This window comes from Notolepis coatsorum (assembly GCF_963971535.1).
Source record: "Notolepis coatsorum genome assembly, chromosome: 13".
Classification (NCBI taxonomy): Eukaryota; Metazoa; Chordata; class Actinopteri; order Aulopiformes; family Paralepididae; genus Notolepis; species Notolepis coatsorum.
The window spans coordinates 64,115,279-64,137,762 of NC_140177.1; the positions used below are offsets into that span (position 1 = coordinate 64,115,279).

Genomic DNA, 22,484 nt, shown 5'->3' on the forward strand with positions numbered 1-22,484 from the left:
TCTGATCCCGCTCCTCTTCCCTCTGTGTTTCTTCTTTGTCTTGCGGCCGTCTTTGTCTCCTGTGTTGTCTTTGTCCCGCCTGATCTCCGTTGGCCATTCTTGGCATGATAAAGTGTCTCTAAACTCCTCTTTGAGTCCGGAGTTTAGGTCAATAAGTGACTGGCGGTTGTACGACGTCCCCGCCAGTGATGCTTCGATAAAAAAAGTTGTAAAAACAAACATAATAACAAAAAATTTGCACATTCGTTGCTGAGCAAAACCCATGGCGACTGACTCGGGGTCGCGCCAAAGTGTGTTACTAATATTCTATATTATAGCTATGGATGCAATACTATGGCCTATTTGACATTGAGTATCTATCGTTCAAGATGTGAAAGATGTGAAAAAGGAATATTTCTTCCATCCATACATTCCCGTTTTATATCGTGGTGAATATAAGTATGGTTTTAGAGCGGCTTAGGGTAATTCCTGGGAGGCTATTAATAGGCCGTGACGCATATTATACTTAATCCATTGGCATTTCATCCCTATACACGCTACAATAAAAATGTAAATGCCTATGATCGGTATATTATCAGGCCTGTACACTGCGATGATATGATCGCAAATTGCCCCCTAATTTGGTCCGTGCGAGTTTAAAATAATATCTGGGGGCAAGCTTGCGAGTGGTGATTTCAACCCTTCATTCGCATTTCACTCCTAAATTAATCCATACAAATAGTAGTAAAACATTAGCCTACAACCAGGGCTGTACAGTGCAATATAATGTTGCGGTTGTAATTTCATTAGACAGACCAGCGCGGACCTTTAATAACATGCAATTTAATTGACACGAGCAATGAGCTAACGGTAGCTACCATTAGGATTATGCTAAGTTAACTAGCGATCTCTGCTAACCCTGGAAAACGGTCAAAGCGGACTCCACAAGACTAGTTCCATTCGTGAGGAAAGGGGGTGGGTTATATTGACAACGCTTGACAACAGACGTTTAAACATAACTTCATATTTATTGGTTATTCATTTCTATGAATTTCCATCTCCGTGTGTCTCCATCTCTTCCTGTTTACATTCGAGTGTGACGTCATCACCTACGGCAGCTTAGACTATCAAAACGCGAAGGGGGGGGCTGGCTCTCTTGTTCGTTCTCACCCCCCCTCTCTCTCTCTCTCTCTCGCTCTCTCTCTACATTCAACGATTTAAAGTAGCCAAATGTTACACACAGTATAAATACTAACTGGATAGTTGATGATATAAACATTTAATTTCATTATCTGAAATATTCTAAAATCATTAAGTCTGTGTGATTATTATTTTCTCACAGTAGTGTGTGTGTGTATATATATATATATATGTGTGTGTGTGTGTGTGTGTGTGTGTGTGTGTGTGTTTGGCTAAAGTGGATAGAAAACACAGTACTGTGTAAAAGGCACCCAAGAGTTTTTATATAAATTGTCTTAGATGTAAATAATTTTTTTTATTAGTGTGTCAGTAGACTACTCTTAGTACATTTTCATTAAATTATTTTTTAAAGCATCTTCATGGTTTAATAATGCAAACATATGTTGCAGGGACTTATTATAATCATCATATTGGCGTGACTGTATGCATCAAAGGGTTAAATCAAGCATTTTTGATGCATGTCAAAATATCGCGATATCATTTAGAGGCCATATCGCCCAGCCCTACTATAATGGTAAAATAGTTATTTAAAAATTTGCCCCTAAAAAATATTCTTTGCCCCTAAATTTCTCATTTAGGGGCAAGTGTGCCCCTAGTGAAAAAGCTTAGCGTACAGCCCTGATTATGTTCCTGCATGCATGAAAGGGGGGGGGGGGGTCGTTTCTGATTAATTGATTGTCAATAACGGCATTCGTTAGTACAACAGCATACGCTGATCAGGGCGATGGCTATGAACACAATGGACAACCAAGCTGAAATTGACATTAAATTGCTCTTACCTGTGGCCGATGATATTCCAAAAAGAATGTTCCAATTATTTGATTGCCATCTGCTAGATCGTATGTCCATTTGGCCCACGCCATAACCCCCCACAGCATAATGAATCCGGCGTCCCGAAAGCGAAATGCGATCGGGTGAAGATATTGATCCACATTACAAGAAAACTCCGCCCTGATGACTTTCAATGACGCACAGCCCCATACAGTCAGAAAGGAAGTGTGACATCGGCCGCATACCACCAGGCAGCACTATTGGACCGCTGCGATCTCAGACACATTGCCACACAGTACCACAGCCTTCCAGGATGATTTATGAATGGAAATAGCGAATAAAAGTAATAACGATCTTGTGTCTCATTCTGATGTTGAGCTGGAAGTTCCCTCTGGCAAAATGAAGCTATATTCTATATCTACAACTCGACATTAACTCGATCAGTGCAACGGTAACAATCTCAACTCTGAATTGAATCTTCTTCTCTAGGTCTTCTATCCTTCTATCATTCTCTAGGTCTTATTCTCTAGGTCCTTCTCTAGGTCTTCTCTCCTTCTCTTATCTACATTATATTCTCCTTCTTTTCCAGGTCTTCTCCTTCTGTAGGTCTTCTAGATCAGGGGTTCCCAAACTTTTCAGGCCAGGGCCCAGAAAATAAGGCGTCAGAGAGCCGCGGCCCAATGCACATCGTCAGGCTTTTTTTTTTTTTTTTTTTTGCCAGGCGACCGATTTTTTAAGCCAAATATCACTTCAATCCTATTAAGTTAGTTCAAGTTAGTTATTCATTTATATGTGCTATTTATGAGAGGGCTAACTTGTTGCAAAATAATGATAATAATAATAGCCTCATTAAAATACTATTGTTGCTTCGGTTGTTTTCAGCGTTTTATGTGCATAATCTGTTATTTAGTTTGAAATGTTCGTTGAAATAAGTAGATTTTTCGTTTTTGTTTATTTATTAAGTTAATATAAAACCATATAGTCACATTTTAGAATACAATAGAATAGAATTTTAGAATACAACTAGAAACACTGTCCTGGCCTGCTTCTAAGTTCAGTGGCCTGACAAAAAATAAATAAAAAATAAAATAAAAAAAAGATTTTTTTAAATTTTTTTTATTTAAAAAAAAAAAAAAATTAAATCATCTCGCGGCCCACCCGTGGCTGCTCGCGGCCCACCTTTGGGTCGCGACCCCGACTTTGGGAACCACTGTTCTAGATAAAGAAGTTAGACAGACGGCAGACGGATCAAGATACAAGCTGGTTTAATGACATGCAAATGTTGTTGACTGTAGGCAAACAAAGTGTTTGTGTCCACTGCTCAATGACCCAACGCTTCTAGAAGCTTCCGCCTGCGTCTCTCGCTCCCCTCCCAGTACAACGAAGGCTTCTATTCTTAGCCTCAGGCATGCAGGTTAAAACACATTATGTTAGTTGTAGAGAGTGTGTGGAATAACCCCAACCTGGCTGCTGAGGCCACGCCAGGACAAGAGAGGGTCTGTGACCAAACTCCTCTCTCCCCTCCTCCCCTCTCCTCCCCTCTCCTCTCCTCTCCTCTCCTCTCCTCTCCTCTCCTCTCCTCTCCTCTCCTCTCCTCTTATTTCCTCCTCTCCTCTCCTCTCCTCTGCTCTCCTTATCTGCTCCCCTCCTCTCCTCTCCCCTCGGTTCCCCTCCTCTCCCCCCTCCTCTCTCCCCTCTTATCTGCTCGTCTGCTCTCTTATCTGCTCTCCTTATCTCCTCCTCTCCTCCTCATCTCATCTCTCCTCTCCTTATCTGCTCCCCTCCCCTCTTATCTCCTCTCCTCTCCTCTCCTCCCCCTATCCAAGGTAGTTCTCAGGAATGTGTTTGGTCAGATTCCTAGAGAGCCCGGGGGAGAGGAGCCTTGAGTCGGCTCCAGCCAGCTGTTAACGTGTTACATTTACATTTAGCTGACGCTTTTGTCCAAAGCGACTTACAAGTTCTGTACGACAAGTCATCAGGAAGGAAGGGCACAACTCTTATCAGCTGAGTAACAATGTTGACCAAAGTGTTGAGTGCTACAGTGTAGGTTAGTATATTAGGACAAGTGCATGACAGTACGGTTAGTTAGGGAAGTCATATTGCAACTTAACTGAATGCACATGTGCGTGTGTGTGGACTACTGTACTATTACAGGTATTGAAATGAACAATGCAACTTCCTTATACAAAAAAATAATACAAAAAAAAAGATACTATTATCTTTGTTTTTTATTTATAAATGAATAATAAAATATCGATACTTGGCGTCCTTGTATCGATAAAGTATCGCGATACTACTACGTATCGATATTTCCCCCCACCTAGGCCTGTCACGATAACACATTTTGCTGGGCGATTAATTGTCCCAGAAATTATTGCGATAAGTGATATTATTGCGGTTTTGAGAGAAATAATTTTTTTGAGAAATGTATTTCCCAAAAGTTTTCAATCAACCTTTTTTTTTTTACTAATATAATGATAATAGCATAATAATGCAAGGAAACCGTTTCAAAGTGCAATAAACCTTTATTTAACATTGGAAGACATTTTAAATATCCTAAATTACTACCTAACCAATCAGATATGAGGTAGCATCAGAAGCAGAGTAACCTCGTTCCCAGTTTTATCTCCATGAGAGCAATGATAAAACGAGCAGAGCAATGTGTGTGGACAAGAGGCGGGTTGCTACGTTTACTGTAGGAAGGGGCTTTTAGACCCATGTTTTTATTTTTTGCTTCGAAAAGAGGGACGTGGGACATTAGGTAAAATGGCTGTGCAGTATACAACCAAAAGCGGGACACCTGGTCACCCTAATTGTGGCTCGCGTTTGTTTACTGTGGCTCGCGGATTATGTGATGGGCAAGCTACTTGGAAAATGTAGTAAGCTACACTACCAGTTACTCTCGATTAAAATATAGCTCAACAATAATCAAATAAACACAAATATATACTATCTCTATTGGAATGGAGACTTTTCAGCACAGGATAAACTAGGGATGGGCAAAAAAAAACATCGATTGATCACATGATGTACTTGAGTACTCGTGGAGGAAAACGCTGTACAAAATAAACGTCTTTTCCGGTGTTTTAGACTTTGCTCTTTTATTTTGAAACCCACCGACCGGAAGTATTGTTGTTATTATCCTAGCAGAACCTATGAGCGGACAACTTGTGTCGTCCGGTTCTGTGTTTTTGAGCTAATGATAAAACAAATGTTGAGATTGTTGGTGAACAACTAACTTTAGGTTAGTTTTAACGTTAGCTACTAACGTTAGATGCAGCTACTACAGGCAATCAACGATGAGGAGGAAGCGTCATAGCATCAACGCTAGATCTTTAATCTTTATTTAGCAGTCCAGTTTCTCCGGGCAGTAGCGTATAGCGTTTGTTCACGCTACATCACTACTTGGGTCTAAAAATAGCTACACTACAAAGAACGCTACTTGGTTCAAAAGGAGCGACGCTACCATCACGCTACTGAGAAATGTAGTTAAGCTATGTAGCGTTGCTACTGCCCAACATACGCATGGTGCTCACAGGAGCTCCCGTGCTGTACTCTGTAGTAACGTCAGCGGCCCGCCTCCCCACACGGAGAGGTACTGGTTCCCGCCTCATTAAAACAAACACGCAAATAGCAATTAATTGCGCCCGTCAAAATCATTGCATTCATTTTCATTATTGCGCGATAAATTGATTTATTGCTTATTGCAACAGGCCTACCCCCACCACTAGTAGACGGGGGACTGAAACTCTAGTTCTTCCTAGTAGGCTATAGGTGCTGTGTTTTTATGTTTTAAATGTGTGTTTTTATGTCTTCCATCGAGGACCGCCTTGGAAATAAGTGTTTTAATTAATGCTTTTAGGTGATATCCTCAGCAATACAAATTGGTCATGATCATTTGTTTTTATGATGCGTTTGTAATTTCCAAATAAAAATCAATCAATCTCTTGAACCCTGTGTGTGTGTGTGTGTCTGCACCGTGTGTGTGTCTGCACCCTGTGTGTGTCTGCACCCTGTGTGTGTGTGTGTCTGCACCCTGTGTGTGTGTGTGTGTGTGTGTCTGCACCCTGTGTGTGTGTGTGTCTGCACCCTGTGTGTGTGTGTGTGTCTGCACCCTGTGTGTGTGTGTGTCTGCATCCTGTGTGTGTGTCTGCACCCTGTGTGTGTGTGTGTGTGTGTGTGTCTGCAGAGAACTTGTTGGTGATCACTGCAGCCACAGAGGAGACGGACGGTTTCAACCGCTTCATGAGGACCATCAGGGAGTTCAACTACACTATTAAGGTAACGCACACACACACACGCACACACACACACACAGGGTGCAGACACACACACGCACACGCACACACACACACACATGGTGCAGACACACACAGGGTGCACACACGCACGCACACACACACACGGTGCAGACACACACACAGGGTGCACGCACGCACACACACGCACACACACACAGGGTGCAGACACACACACACACACGCACACACACACACACAGGGTGCAGACACACACACACGCACACACACACACACATGGTGCAGACACACACACAGGGTGCACACACGCACGCACACACACACACAGGGTGCAGACACACACACACAGGGTGCAGACACACACACACACAGGGTGCAGACACACACACACAGGGTGCAGACACACACACACAGGGTGCAGACACACACACACACACAGGGTGCAGACACACACACACAGGGTGCAGACACACACACACAGGGTGCAGACACACACACACACACAGGGTGCAGACACACACAGGGTGCAGACACACACACAGGGTGCAGACACACACACAGGGTGCAGACACACACACACACAGGGTGCAGACACACACACACACAGGGTGCAGACACACACACACACAGGGTGCAGACACACACACACACACACAGGGTGCAGACACACACACAGGGTGCAGACACACACACACACAGGGTGCAGACACACACACACACAGGGTGCAGACACACACACACACAGGGTGCAGACACACACACACACAGGGTGCAGACAGACACACACACTAGGCGACCGAACCTGTAATGGTTTGATGTAATTTAAAATGTATTAGTATTCAGGTGCCTTGTTCCTGAAGCTGTTTAGCATTCTGGTCTATCTCTATCTCTCTATCTCTCTCTACCTCTATCTCTCTAACTCTCTACCTCTTTATCTCTCTATCTCTCTCTACCTCTATCTCTCTAACTCTACCTCTTTATCTCTCTATCTCTCTATCTCTCTCTCTACCTCTATCTCTCTAACTCTCTACCTCTTTATCTCTACCTCTCTATCTCTCTCTCTACCTCTCTAACTCTCTACCTCTCTCTACCTATCTCTCTACCTCTCTCTATCTCTCTACCTCTCTATCTCTCTCTATCTATCTCTCTATCTACCTCTCTATCTCTCTACCTTTCCATCTCCATCTCTACCTCTACCTATCCCTCTCTCTACCTCTCTATCCCTCTCGACCTCTTGACATCTCTCTCCACCTCTCCAGAACTGAGTGCATTCCATAGACTGTAAAATATGTGTGTTCGTAATTGTCAAGTGCTACAGTGTTGTAGCTCTCTCCTTTTCTCCCTTTCTTTCACTCCCCTTCTCTCTCTCTCTCTCTCTTTCTCCCTCTCTCTGTTTCTCCCTTTCTCTCTCTCCCCTTGTCTCTTTCTCTCTCTCCCCTTGTCTCTTTCTCTCTCTCCCCTTCTCTCCTTCGTTCTCTTTCTCTCCTTCTTTCTCTCTCTTTCTCCATTTCTCAATTTCTTTCTCTCTATTTCTCTATCTTTCCCCTTCTCTCTCTTCCTCTTTCTGTCTTTCTTTATTGTCATGTATTTCTTTCTATATTTATATTTATCCTGGGAAAAGGTGACACCCATAACACAGACCTGTTTATAACACAGACCTGTTTATAACACAGACCTGTTTATAACACAGACCTGTTTATAACACAGACCCGTTTATAACACGGACCCGTTTATAACACGGACCCGTTTATAACACGGACCCGTTTATAACACAGACCCGTTTATACCACAGACCCGTTTATAACACAGACCAGTTTATAACACAGACCCGTTTATACCACAGACCCGTTTATAACACAGACCAGTTTACCACACTACAAAAAAGGTCACTTTAAATACATAACTGCATATTTGTATATTATTGTATAGTACTCATTACCCTTTCTGGTGTGTGTGTAGGTGTTGGGTCTGGGAGAGGACTGGAAAGGGGGGGACGTCCAGAACACGGTTGGAGGAGGACAGAAGGTTCGCTGGTTGAAGAAGGAGCTCCTGAAACACTCTGAGAAACCAGACCTGGTCATTCTGTTCGTAGACAGGTACCTGCCTGTCTGCCTGCCTGTCTGTCTGCCTGCCTGTCTGTCTGTCTTGTTTATAGACAGGTACCTGCCTGTCTGTCTGTCTTGTTTATAGACGGTACCTGTCCGTCTGTCTTTATTGCCAGACAGCCAACATCAGTGGATGCAATCTGTTAATAAAACTTTCATTCAATCAATCTGCACGGTGATTGATTGAATGAAAATGTTATTAAACAGATTGCAGAATGGGTACAATACAGTACGGCTCAATACACACAATTGTTAAGGGGATGCAGACCAGAGAAAGACTTTCGTCTCGTTTACATCAGGGTCCCCCATTTTCAATTCATATAGAATTGTAAGTAAGGGTTCAACTTGCTCCGTGCAATCCATTCTTTGTGGATCTAGCCCTCAGTGTTGTAGTCATGGTGATCCATAGTGTTGTAGTCTTAGTGATGTAGTCAGTGTTTGGATTTGGATTAACAACGTGTGTGTGTGTGTTACAGTATCTTCTTTATAATGAAATATCTTAATTTTCTCGTCCTAGTTTATTTCTTTTGTTCGTTTTCTCTTCTCTCTCCCTTGTTTTGTCTTGTTCTTTGTCTCTTCGTGTTCCATGAGAAACCTGACTCATCTAGCCTAGTTAGAAACACCAAAGACAGAATCTTTCCCTGTATATTCAAGACTTTCCTATTATTATAGAGCTTTTCAGTGGAATATCTTTTTATAATAGAGATGCAGTACTGATACCAAACCCATACCAACACTAGAGCAATTTTTTCTTGAATAATAACTTTTTTATTATTATCATATGCGAGGCTATCATAAACACGCTTAAAATGCATTACATTTAAAATGTATTCCAAACCAATGTATTTGAACTGTAGCTTAAATAGGCTTCAAATACAAACTGGTAGTAATAGGTAGGGACTAGGGATGGGTACCGAATTAGGTACTTTTAAAAGGTACTTACCGAATCACGTCGGTACTACAGAGTACCGGTTCATGTGACATCCGTCGGTGCCACATTTCGGTACTGTTAAAAAAAATATTTATCTTTTTTTTTCTTCACGTCAACGTTCACCCGCACAATATACGCTTACCTAGGATTTGACTTGTTTATAGACCGGTACCTGTCTGTCTGTCGGATGCTGATCGCGGATGCGGAGCTAATGATGGAGCATCGCCGTCGGTTGTGTGATAGTAAAGGGTTAACCTTTTGTCGTGTGGCAGTGAAAGGGTTAATATATATTATGATGTGATATAGACTGACTGTCTAGTTATGATGTGATCTAGACTGACTAAAAAACAAAATAAAACTTATTACTGTCATGCACTCTTCCTAATAAACTAACCTACACTGTAGCACGCAACACTTTGATGAACATTGTTACTCAAGCTGATAGAGTTGTGCCCTTCCTGATGGCTTGTCGTACAGAACTTGTAAGTCGATTTGGATAAAAGCTAGGGGTGGCGCGATACATTGATCCAGATCGATAAATCGATCTAATTATCAATGATCCAATAGGATCAATGCAACATAAAAAGATCAGTTCATATTAGGGGTAGGGCTGGGCGATATGGAAAAAAATCATATCGCGATAACGATATGATGATTTTATTTTATTTCTCAATATCGATAATTATCGAATTGTTATAAGTATAAAAAAAAAAAAAAAAAAAAAATTTTAACAACAGATGTATGTTTATTTTGCAGCAATTCTTTGTCATTGCCGCCATCTTTAGTGTTACATCCCCTCACACTCCAGTTCTCAGGCTGCAGCTGGTTTAAAAGCTAAAGTAAACCGGCTTCTCTGCTGGCTGTGGCTCCAGAGGAGTTGAACAGTTCTGGCTCTGCTAGTTTATTTTCGATCTTTTGGCGCTTTTTTGGTGGACAAACCACCGCACATGTGCACTGTGACTTGTGACTGGAGTCTAGTTCTGCTAGCACACATAGCCTACTGTGTACAGACGGTTTCAAAATGTATTTTAAATTAGAAAGCAAACAAAATAAATGGACAAGAGAAAAATAAATCTGAATTTGGTCAGTATTGTCATTTGGACAAGCAAAGCCATTACTTTAAGTTGCAGGCAAGAAAGACAAGTCTGTCCACTGTCTCTGGTTTTAAAACTGCCCTGTTGCAGGAAAAAAAAAAACGATTTTTCGATTTTTTTTTAATTTCGATATTCGATATCGATTATTAAAATATATCGCGATATTTATCGTTATCGTTATATCGCCCAGCCCTAATTAGGGGTGTAACGATTCAACCTCACAACGATTAATTTCGATTACGATTATTCAGGCAATTAGGGCTGCAACTAACGATTATTTTGGTAGTCGACTAATCTGTCTATTCTTTTTTCGATTAGTCGACTAATCTAACTATTATTTCTGTCACACCCTCCATCTCTGCTTCCTGTGGGCGCGGCTCCTTTTCCGGGCTCTTAGCAGACTTCTTAGCTTAACATAACAGACCGACCGTAAGTTTGGGGGAACTAATGGGATAACTGGGGTTGCAACAAAAGTGCAACTAGGGCTAAAAACACAATGAAATAAAATAATAATAATAATAATAAATAATATATCCTTCTTAGCAGACTTCATAGCTTAACATCCCAGGGAACTAATGGGATAACTGGGGATGTTGTTTGTTCCTGACAAGAGTCTCAAAGTCTGGGGTGATGGTAGACAAAGCAACTCTGAGGTCATGCTCAATGTCCAATCTGTTCCTCTGCTTTGTCTTCAGCTGGACCAGAGCTGAGAAGCCACTTTCACAAAGATGGGTAGTGCAACATTTTTTAGATTTTTTTCTTTATTCGACGCAAAAATTCGGCGCTGACGAGTTTTTATGATCGACGTCGTCGACTAATCGTTGCAGCCCTACAGGCAATTTTTTTTTGTATCCACTTTTTCTCCTTATTCTATTTTTCTCCCATCCCAATTTCGTATTTCCAATTCTTCCCTCCCCTGTCTTGAACGTTGCTAGACTATGCCTCCCACTGGTCGGCTGTAGTGAGGATAGAAGCCTTGCATCACGTGTCCCCTCCGGTACACGAGGAGGCAGCCTGTCGCATCTTTTCACCAGACAGTGCGGACTCTCAGTGGCGAGGAGTAACACGTGGGAGGCTCACGCTGCCCTCGATACTTCCTGTTTCCGCCGCACCGGCGTCACCCAACCGACCTGTAGGAGTCGCTGTCCACAACGTCCAATCCCCACCCACCGGCTTTCCCACCCTCTAACACTGCCAATTGTGTTAGTATGAACGACCGGCCAAGCCGGAAGCAACGCAGAGAGCTGGGCTTGATACCAGTGTCTCCTGCGTTGGTGATGAGCGACTTGCCCGCTTCGCCACCCAGCCGCCCTCCAGGCAATAATCTTCATTATTTGACCACGAGTCAATTCGATTAATTTTCTATTTAATTAATTAATCGGTTAATTCCCCCAAAAATTTTGAATACACAAATGTGGCTGGGGGAACTGATTCACTCATAGGTCAATAAAAACAATACACACACAAAAATAAATTAAAATATTTTTTTTATTCCCCCCCCCCGATTAATTTAGATTATAATCGATTCTAACATATTCAAATCGATGCATTGATTCTAACACATCAATATATCAAAACGTGGCACTTTACAGTGAACAGGAGGTATATTTGTATAAAAACAATATTGTTTTTCATTTAAATGTCTGGAAGAGCTCAAACAGAAAAATTCAAATAACATTTTCGTTGCCTTTTTTTTGTTCTAAATGTTACTGATTGTGTTAAATGGGCATATGATATTGTCTCGTATCAATCGCAGGCACCTGAATCGTATCGTATCATATCGTATTGTGGCAGACTTTGTGATATCGTATCGTTGTCCTAAGATAAGATAAGATATTCCTTTATTTTTTTTCCTTGGGGAAATTCAGGCAGCATGGGGGGAGGGGAGGGGGGGTACAGGTAGTAAAAACAAGCAGTGTAAACAATATAACATCAATATAATTAACTAACTAACTGAAATATACAGTACATAAGGTGCGGTATGCATAAGGTAGTGTTATTGTCCTTTTAGGTTCCTAGTAGTTGTAGTTGGAGGTCTGGCAGCAGTCCCTGCCCACTGTTGTGGAGCCTGATGGCCGCTGGTATGAAGGACTGGCCGAGGCGGTTAGTTGAGGCCCTGGTTACACTTACAACGTTTCATTTTCGAATTATTTCGTTTGCATGCCCAAGTTAAAAGGCAACACCGTTTTGGCAGGCATTTTCGTTTTCCTAGCGGCAACGCTCAAAAGGGGTTTTCGTTTTCAAAACTCCCTTGGAACGGTGCCATGTAAACTGCGCAAGCCTGACACATAGCTGTTCACGCCCATGCACAGTAGACACCGACGCATGGTGATCGAGTGTTCGTTCGGACGTCTGCAAGGCGCGCTTTGCGATGCTCCAGAGAGATATGGACTTTACACACACTCCCGACCGAGGCGCTCACACATGCTCACACACACACTGTGCTCTCTATCCGTCTGAAGCGGAGTGGGGCTCTGCTGTGCTTTACACACTCGCGACGCGCAAGGACAAACTAGGCGCACACACAACGTGCGCTCTGTGCTCTCACTGGCTTGTGTGCACGCGACAAATACCTCCCGCGCATACAGGAGACAAACGACGTCTAACTTGCCTGCCAATACGCAACGTTCTGAAAGGTGAAATGAAAAGTTGGTGTTTTCCCCAGTGGCGCACGACTTGGTGCTTGAATGCCACCATCGGCGCCAATGTTAACGTTAATATCGCCTAATCTATGTATTAAATTATGGCTGTGTCTAATCTGCCCGTTGCTTATCAAAGAATCATTTTCCAGTCAGTGTTGTCAAGGCAGATTGGTTTTTTATCGCTTCATTTCCGTTTGAGACCATTTTGAAAAGCAACCGTTTTGAGTTGAAACAGCCCATTCTGTGATAATCGCCTTTTTACTGGAATATTCCAGAACGTTGATATTTGTCTGCCTATTTATGAATCGTTTTCAAATAAACGCTAGATGATCAATAGTATACGTGCACGCACCCACGTTCGAGGCGCGCGCTGATAATAGCTGCTTTCATTTCCTCGTCGATTTTACAGTGAAACCGCTGGAGCACATATCACAAAAAAGCGTATATCTTCATCAAAACGAGTCTGATTATCCTAACACTGATAACATAGATTCCTTACCTGACATCAGATGGTATCCAACTGGTATATTCCAATTCCTGATCACCATTCGAAAAAATCGATAAGTGTATAGATCTAACGTGTATACAGTAGAACTCATGATCCGCGGGGCTCAGTGCCCCCTGAATGAACTCTGGTACTCCGGCTGCATGGGTGAGAAGTGAAATGTGGACTGGAATTTTTTTTTTCCCATCCATTTTCATTGAGTCTATTCCAAAAGGGTGATTTACCATCTGGGAGACGATAGGGGGCGCTTTTTTCACATCTGATCGCCAGCGGCCCTTGGGTAGGCTCGCGTGATGCAATATGATTTCAGATCGCTAAAAAAATAAATTATAATAATTCCGAGAAATCTCGTGAGTGGCTTTCAACGTAACTATCGTAAACACGAGATTAGCCGTGAGTGGCTCTCAAAGTGTTAATGTAGCCGCAGCCTGAGTGTCGGGGGGGGGGGGGGGGGGGGGGTGTATGAATCTGTGACTGAACGTGCTTCTCATCTTGACTAGCTCACCATAGAGGGGGTGGGAGGGATTCTCCAGGATAGCATCCAGCTTCCTTCTCATCCCCCTCTCTGCCACCACCTCTAGTCTGAGCAGCTCGACTCCCACCACAGAGCTAGCCTTCCTCACCAGCTTGTTCAGTTTGTTGGTGTCCCTCGAGTTGATGTAGCCCCCCCAGCATGCCACAGCATAGAAGAGGACGCTATACCCTTGAGTTGATGTAGCCCCCCCAGCATGCCACAGCATAGAAGAGGACGCTATATCGTGATGAAACTGGTGATTCCCACTAGGCTTGGGCGGTATCACTTTTTTCATACCGTTATACTGTGATTATATAATACCCCGGTGTACGGTATTGAACGGTATGACTTTCATTTTCATCGGGGGGGGGGTGGCCGTGTTACCAAGTAAACAAATCGCGAAGATGGCCAGTTAGCCTGCAGCATCCGAGTGCTACTATCATTAGCTCTCAGAATGGAGCCACTAGCCAGAAGCCCGCAGCACCCTAGTACTAGTAACGTTAGTATTGTGTATTCAAAAACACACCGGACTGCGACGTAACGTTTTACTGTTTATTTGCTTGTTCCACCAGTCCACAACAACACACACTCTCGTTACCACAACGTTTTACGCTATTTTCACAGCACTGTCGCAACATTACCGTAAAGCGTGACCACCGTTGTGATACACATACACAACAGTTAGCTCTCAGAACAGCCAGTTAGCCCGCAGCAACGGTAAGCGTGTCTCGACTCATTTAATTTCCAGTGAAGCGGGGTTTTCCCTCCTCCTCCTGTCTGTGTGTAGACAACCAGCTCTGTGGCTCGCTGCCTCGCTCCACTAGTGACTCGAGGACTGGTCTCGCCCTCTGCTGGCGCGTGTGTGCAGTGCACTACAACCAACCACTGTTAAAACTCTGTTTCACTGTAATATAAACTGAAATGGATCTGTGATTTTGACGGTATTGATTTTCAATACCGTCGGTATCTCTAAATACCCCGGTATACCTTAATACCGTCATACCGCCCATGCCTAATTCCCACCCCTAATAAAAGTGTTGGCTAAATGTAAATGATGTGATCTACAGTCTCTCTCTCTCTCTAGTTATGATGTGATCTACAGTCTCTCTCTAGTTATGATGTGATCTACAGTCTCTCTCTCTCTAGTTATGATGTGATCTACAGACTCTCTCTCAGTGTCTCTCTCTCTCTCTCTCTCTCTCTCTCTCTCTCTCTCTCTCTCTCTCTCTCTCTCTCTCTCTCTCTCTCTCTCTCTCTCTCTCTCTCTCTCTCTCCTCTCTCTTCTCTCTCTTCTCTCTCTCCTCTCTCTCCTCTCTCCTCTCTCTCCTCTCTCTCCTCTCTCCTCTCTCTCTCCTCTCTCACACACAATTCAAATGGCTTTATTGGCATGACGTACTTCTACATGTTGCCAAAGCAATATTAAACATGGATTACAAACAGATATAAGTACATACAAAATATCATCGTAACATCAAGTATTACGGCGTAAACATGTCAGGTGACTGTCACTCACTGTCCCTCAGTTTGTGGCAGGCAGCAACATAGGCTGCTGCTAGCTCACAGCTTGTTGAGTCCTCCCCTAGTAGGACTGGTAGTTTTTCTGTATCTGGTAGTGCGAGAAAGCCTTTTTTTTATTAATTCAATTTTTTTTTAAATGCGTTTCTCTAATATATTTATATTTTTCACATTTGGTGAGGAAGTGCAACTCAGTTTCAGGCTCACTGAGGATGCAATGACAGCATAGCCTTTGCTCTGCAGGGAGCCAGGTTTTCCTGTGCCTTCCCTTTTCAACAGCGAGGCTGTGCTCACTCAGTCTGTATTTTGTCAAGGTTCTTTTTAGTTGTTGATCAGTCACCATGCTCAAATAATCTGCTATGGTGTACTGTCGATTTAGAGCCAGATAGCACTGCATTTTGCTCTGTGCTTTTGTTTGTGTTTTCCAATAGGTGATGTAGTTTTGTTTTAGCTGTGTAGTAATTTGATTGATTCTGATTGGTGACGTGTTCTGTTCCTGAGGTGTGTTAAGAGAGCAGGTTTGTGGACTCAGCCTCAGGACCAGCTGGGTAAGGGGGTTCCTGATGCTCCTCAGCTCTTGGCACTGCAGGGCTTGATAATGGTACGAGAGGGGGTCACTTTGTTTTAGGTGTGTCTAAAAGTGAATTGCTCTTTTTTGTATTTTTAGTATTAGTGGGTAACGGCCTAATTCTGCCCTGCATGCGTTGTTTGTAGTTTTCCTCTGGACATCTAGGAGAATCTTACAGAACTCTGCATGCAGGGTCTCAATGGGGTGTTTGTCCCATTGGCTAAAGTCTTGTTTTGTAAGTGGACCCCACACCTCACTGCCATAGAATGCAATTGGTTCAATAACGCATTCAATTAATTTGAACCAGATTCGAATTGGTATTTCTGTTTGTATATTTCTTTTTATGGCATAGAAAGCCCAGCGTGCTTTCCCTCTCAGCTCATTGACTGCTTCCTTAAAATGTCCAGTTGAACTTAGTTTTTGGGCCTAAATAGGTTCCTGATGAATTGAAAATGGGGGACCCTGATGTAAACAAGACGAAAGTCTTTCTTTGGTCTGCATCCCCTTAACAATTGTGTGTATTGAGCTGTACTGTATTGTACCCATTCTGCAATCTGTTAATAAAGTTATCAATCAATCAATCAGGTGTAATGTGTGCAGTACTCTACATGTTTTGTACCAATTGAGAACTTTGGTAGGACGTCCTGAGATCTGGATCTTTTTTGGAATATCATTATTTTGGTCTTTTTGGGGTTTACTGCCAGGGCCCAGGTCTGACAGTAATGCTCTAGCAGGTCCAGGCTCTGCTGTAGGCCGTCTGCTGTGGGGGACAACACAACCAGGTCATCTGCAAAGAGCAGGCATTTCACTTCCCGATTGTGGAGACTTACACCGGGGGCAGAGGACTTTTCTAGTATATTAGCCAATTCATTAATATAGATATTGAAGAGTGCCGGGCTGAGGTTGCAGCCCTGACGAACGCCTCGCCCTTGGGTAAATAATTCTGTTCTTTTTTTGCCAATTTTTACGCTACACATATTACCAGAGTACATTGATTTAATAATATCATATGTTTTACCCCCTACACCACTCTCTATAACCTTATAGAACAGTCCTGTATGCCAAATAGAATCAAAAGCCTTTTGGAAGTCAATAAAACAGGCATATATTTTGGTTTTATTTTGGTTTATATTTTTATCAATTAGGGTATGTAGGGTGTAGATATGATCGGTTGTGCTGTGTTTTGGTATACATCCAATTTGGCTTTTACTCAAGACATTGTGCTTGGTAAGGAAGTTTAAAAGGCTGGTATTCACAATACTACAGAAAACCTTCCCCAGATTACTGTTCACATGGATGCCTCTGTAATTATTAGGGTCAAATTTGTCTCCGCTTTTATAGATTGGGGTTATGAGTCCGTGATTCCAGATGTCAGGAATATATCCTACACTCAGGACCAAATTGAATAGTTTTAATATAGCCAATTGGAATTTCTTGTTCATATTTTTCATCATCTCATTCAAGATGCCATCAGGTCCACAAACCTTTTTAGATTTAAGAGTTTGTAGTTTCTTAAGCAGTTCCTGCTCAATAATTGGGGAGTCTAATGGATTTTGATTGTCTTTTATGGCGAGCTCCAATTTAGTCAATTGAGATTGTTCTGTGCGTCATTGCTATTTTAGAGCTGCCCTACCGGTTACACGGTATAGTCAAAATCCATACCGTAGAGCAAATTCATACCGTATACCGTTTATACCGTCCACCCCTAATCTACAGTCTCTCTCTCTCTCTCTCTCTCTCTCTCTCTAGTTATGATGTGATCTACAGTCTCTCTCTCTCTCTCTCTCTCTCTCGTTATGATGTGATCTACAGTCTCGCTCTCTCTCTCTCTCTCGTTATGATGTGATCTACAGTCTCTCTCTCTCTCTCTCTCTCTCTCTCTCTCTCTCTCTCTCTCTCTCTCTCTCTCTCTCTCTCTCTCTCTCTCTAGTTATGATGTCATCATGGCGTCTGGTCCAGAGGAGTTACTGTGGAAGTTCTCCAGACTGGGTCACCGCGTGGTGTTTTCAGCAGAGGGCTTCTGCTGGCCGGACCAGCGGCTCGCCCCCAAGTACCCCGTGGTCCACACCGGCAAGAGATACCTGAACTCTGGAGGTCAGCGCTGTGTGTGTGGGGCGGGGGGGAGAGGGGGAAGGTGTGTGTGTGTGGGGAGGGGGCAAGGTGTGTGTGTGTGGGGAGGTGTGTGTGTGTGTGTGTGGGGAGAGGGGGAAGGTGTGTGTGTGTGGGGAGGTGTGTGTGTGTGGGGAGAGGGGGAAGGTGTGTGTGTGTGTGTGTGTGTGGGGAGGGAGAGGGGGAAGGTGTGTGTGTGGGGAGGTGTGTGTGGGGAGAGGGGGAAGGTGTGTGTGGGGAGGGGGCAAGGTGTGGGTGTGTGGAGGTGTGTGTGGGGAGAGGGGGAAGGTGTGTGTGTGGGTAGGTGTGTGTGTGGGGAGAGGGGGCAAGGTGTGTGTGTGGGGAGGTGTGTGTGTGTGTGTGTGTGAGGGGGCAAGGTGTGTGTGTGTTAATGATGTCTTGTAGATTATTATGGATATTTGTAACTATTATTTTAAGGACTGATGGGATAGTTTAAGAAGTAATAAAACATGTAGTGAAAAGTACAGAAATCATCTGACATATCTAAGGGAGTCAAAGTGTCCAATTCCATGGATACTGTAAGGGATACAAGTGTGTTCATTCAGCCATATTTATTCCAAACTGAACATCTTCAGTGGCAGCATAGTCATTACAACAGACATTTGAGCCTCGTGGATTCCGTACTTGTGTGATGTCACACCAGGCAGGAAGTCAAGACACACAGTTGTAAGCTAGAGCATAGATATGAGCTGCGTGATTTTCTTTCGTAGCGACATGTAAACCAACAGCCAATAAATGTGAAGTTAACTTTGAACCTCGGTTGTCAAGCCTCCTCAATATAACAGATACACCTAGCTAACATGGGGCGGGCTGCTTTGAGCACACACACACACAGGACTAACGTTAGCTAGCAAGCAGCTATATAGCAAAAACGCTAACTAGAAGCTAACTACTGTATACAGTTCCAATAGACTAACATACACCTCTGTGATTTAAATGTGTCCTTACCTTAGACTCGAGGGTTGTACTAGGGTTGGATGCAGTTCCCTGTTGGTCGGTCTGTCTGTTTGTCATCTTCTGCTGTGTTTAAAGTTATCTGTTTGCGAGTGCTCCCTTGACTGATGCAGGAACTTTTATTAAACATTCTATATGTTCGCGGGTTGGCCAGTATCGCGGGAACTTTTATTAAACATTCTATATGTCCGCGGGTTGGCCAGTATCGCAGGAACTTTTATTAAACATTCTATATGTCCGCGGGTTGGCCAGTACCCCAGGAACTTTTATTAAACATTCTATATGTCTGCGGGTCTTGTGCAGTGCTCTCGTGGCACTGTCAACAAAGCGAGCACTCAGAAGACGCGCACCGTTTGCCAGTGACAGTGATATGCACACTGACAGTCGGCGCAGTTGACATTTTCCAAATAAATCCTCTTGTCCCCACTGTGTCCCGGAGAGGATTTGTGTTCGTCCCAAATAGATATTTGATAGTCCAGGGGACGACTGACGGTATCAGGCCATGGTTAGACTAGTGTTTTTGTGGTCGTTTTTTTTTAATACGTTTGCTGTCCCTTTTACACAGAAATGCGTTTTTTGGCGGATTTTGGCGGATACGTTGTGGCCCTACTGAAAACGCTAAATTGTGTTTTCCGTTTTTGAGTAGCGCCAAAACTCGCCAACAACAGTCGTGTAATTTGCACGGAGCCGTTGTTGCGAAAACGCCCATGCGCAGTAGATACCATCTGCATGCCCTCACCAACGTCCGTGCACAGTAGAGCGTAACCTACAGCCTGCGCGCAGCACCGTGTATATCCCTCCTGTCTGTCTGTCTGTCTCGAGCAGCACCGAGCAGCAGAGCCCCGCGCGCCTCATCTCTCCTGCCTCGAACCCTGGTGTGAGTGTGTGTGTGTGTGTGTGTGTGTGTGAAGATGGGGGAAGGTGTGTGTGTGTGTGTGTGTGTGTGAAGATGGGGGAAGGTGTGTGTGTGTGAAGATGGGGGAAGGTGTGTGTGTGAAGATGGGGGAAGGTGTGTGTGTGTGAAGATGGGGGAAGGTGTGTGTGAAGATGGGGGAAGGTGTGTGTGTGTGTGAAGATGGGGGAAGGTGTGGGTGTGTGAAGATGGGGGAAGGTGTGTGTGTGTGAAGATGGGGGAAGGTGTGTGTGTGTGAAGATGGGGGAAGGTGTGTGTGTGTGAAGATGGGGGAAGGTGTGTGTGTGTGAAGATGGGGGAAGGTGTGTGTGTGTGAAGATGGGGGAAGGTGTGTGTGTGTGAAGATGGGGGAAGGTGTGTGTGTGTGAAGATGGGGGAAGGTGTGTGTGTGTGTGTACTGTGTTTATTTGTATGTGCAGGGCTGTACGCTAATCTTTTTCACTAGGGGCACACTTGCCCCTAAATTAGAAATTTAGGGGCAAAAAATATGTTTTAGGGGCACATTTTTAAATAACAATTTTACCATTATAGTGCAAAAAAATATGTTCCTCCTGCCTCATTACTGTGGTCCTTTTATTTAACATTTAAGTGCTTTTGTTGTCAGGTTTGTATCTTTTATAATGAACCAACTAGGGCTGGGCGATATGGCCTAAATATGATATCACGATATTTTCTGACCTTTCGGCGATACACGATACACATCACAATGTTTTTCTTTTTTACCCCAAACAATTCATTATGAGGCTTACCAAGACAGTATGAGTTTGCAAGCTAACATTAAAGACAAAATAAAATACCCATGCATTTAGCATTTTTATATTATATATTAGATTTAGATTATTGGATTATTAGATTATATATTGCATATATTTAGCAATGAGATATATGATTTAGATATGAAATATGATGAATTGAAAATGGGGGACCCTGATGTAAACAAGACAAGTCTTTCTCTGGTCTGCATCCCCTTAACAATTGTATGTATTGAGCTGTACTGTACCCATTCTGCAATATGTTAATAAAGTTTTAAATCAATCAATCAATCAATCAATCAATAGCATTTTAGCATTTTTATGAAACTACTGTATATTTGTATGTCTCTAAATGTTTTGATGAATTGAAAATGGAGGACCCTTATGTAAAAAAGCCGAAAGTCTTTCTCTGGTCTTCATCCTCCTGTACTGTATTGTACCCATTATGCAATCTGTTAATAAAGTTCTCATTCATTCATTCTGACGGAAAACAGAATCATTTTGATTGACAGTAGAGTCTGCCAATTACGTCACAACGCTTGCACCCGCCCTGCTGTTTTTAGCACCAATCGGCAAGCGCATTAGTTTTTGACTTCCTGAATGCCCTGTTTGTTGACAACTACTAACATTAGCTCCCCGCGGCCCACGAGTAGGAGACCAGTGCTCTGCAGGATGACTAAATGAGGCATAATGATTTTACCTCAACGAATGTTATAATAAAAGCCTTTCCATACATCTGTCTGATTGAAAACTTTATTAACAGACCGCGGAATGGGCATATCTCAGCACGGGCTGAGATATGAACGAGTAACGTGTGGACCAGATTGACGCGACACAAGGTTTACACAACAGCCCCCACCCCTTGTTTTATTGTATTTGTACCTGTACTACCTGCTGTCAGCTGTTTATCTCTCTCTGTGAGCTTGATTAGCTCACGTTAGCTAGCGTTAGCTCCGCGGCTAACCCTGAACTAAATCAATGACTAGGTTCTAAAGCATTTCGAGTAGTTTTCACTGCATATAGAAGCAGCCAAACAGCGGGAGAATTTCGGGAGCATATGGCCAAAACCCAGTTAGGAACCATCGATTCCCATCCCTACTACTAACTTTACTTTTCTTCATAGCTAAATCAGACAGTCAGCCAGTCTATCAGAGTGAGTGCTCAGTTGATTTTCCCCGCTGATCATACCTGAGTGCTCAGCGTCATCACACGCCTTGGATCATTTAGGAGTGAAATGCGAATGCAAGGCTTGAAATCCCTACTCGCAAGCCCGCCCCCAAATATTATTTACCAATCGCAACGGCCAATTAAAGGGGCAATTTGCGACGAGATCATCGCAGCGTACAGCCCTGATGTGTGTACTGTGTTTATTTGTATGTGTACTGTGTTTATTTCTATGTGTACTTCTTTATTTCTGTGTGTTTTATTTGTATGTTTGTAGGGTTCATTGGCTTCGCTCCAGAGCTGAGCACCATCGTTCAACAGTGGAAACAAAAAGACAACGATGACGACCAACTCTTCTACACCAAGATCTACCTGGACCAGACCCAGCGGGTTAGTAAGGGTTAATACTAGATCTAGATCTACCTAAACAAGACCCAGCGTGTTAGTAAGGGTTAATACTAGATCTAGATCTACCTGGACAAGACCCA

The 22,484-nt window shown here is 43.2% G+C and overlaps 1 protein-coding gene across 1 annotated transcript in view; it reads left to right on the top strand.

Moving 5' to 3' along the window:
- plod3 (procollagen-lysine, 2-oxoglutarate 5-dioxygenase 3) overlaps nucleotides 1-22,484 on the top strand; it is a 113,243-nt gene that overhangs the window by 11,920 nt on the left and 78,839 nt on the right. The window contains exons 2-5 of the mRNA XM_084327317.1: nucleotides 6,140-6,231; nucleotides 8,169-8,305; nucleotides 18,014-18,177; nucleotides 22,274-22,386. Coding sequence (XP_084183443.1) covers nucleotides 6,140-6,231; nucleotides 8,169-8,305; nucleotides 18,014-18,177; nucleotides 22,274-22,386 — 506 coding nt within the window. The remainder of the gene's footprint in view (nucleotides 1-6,139; nucleotides 6,232-8,168; nucleotides 8,306-18,013; nucleotides 18,178-22,273; nucleotides 22,387-22,484) is intronic.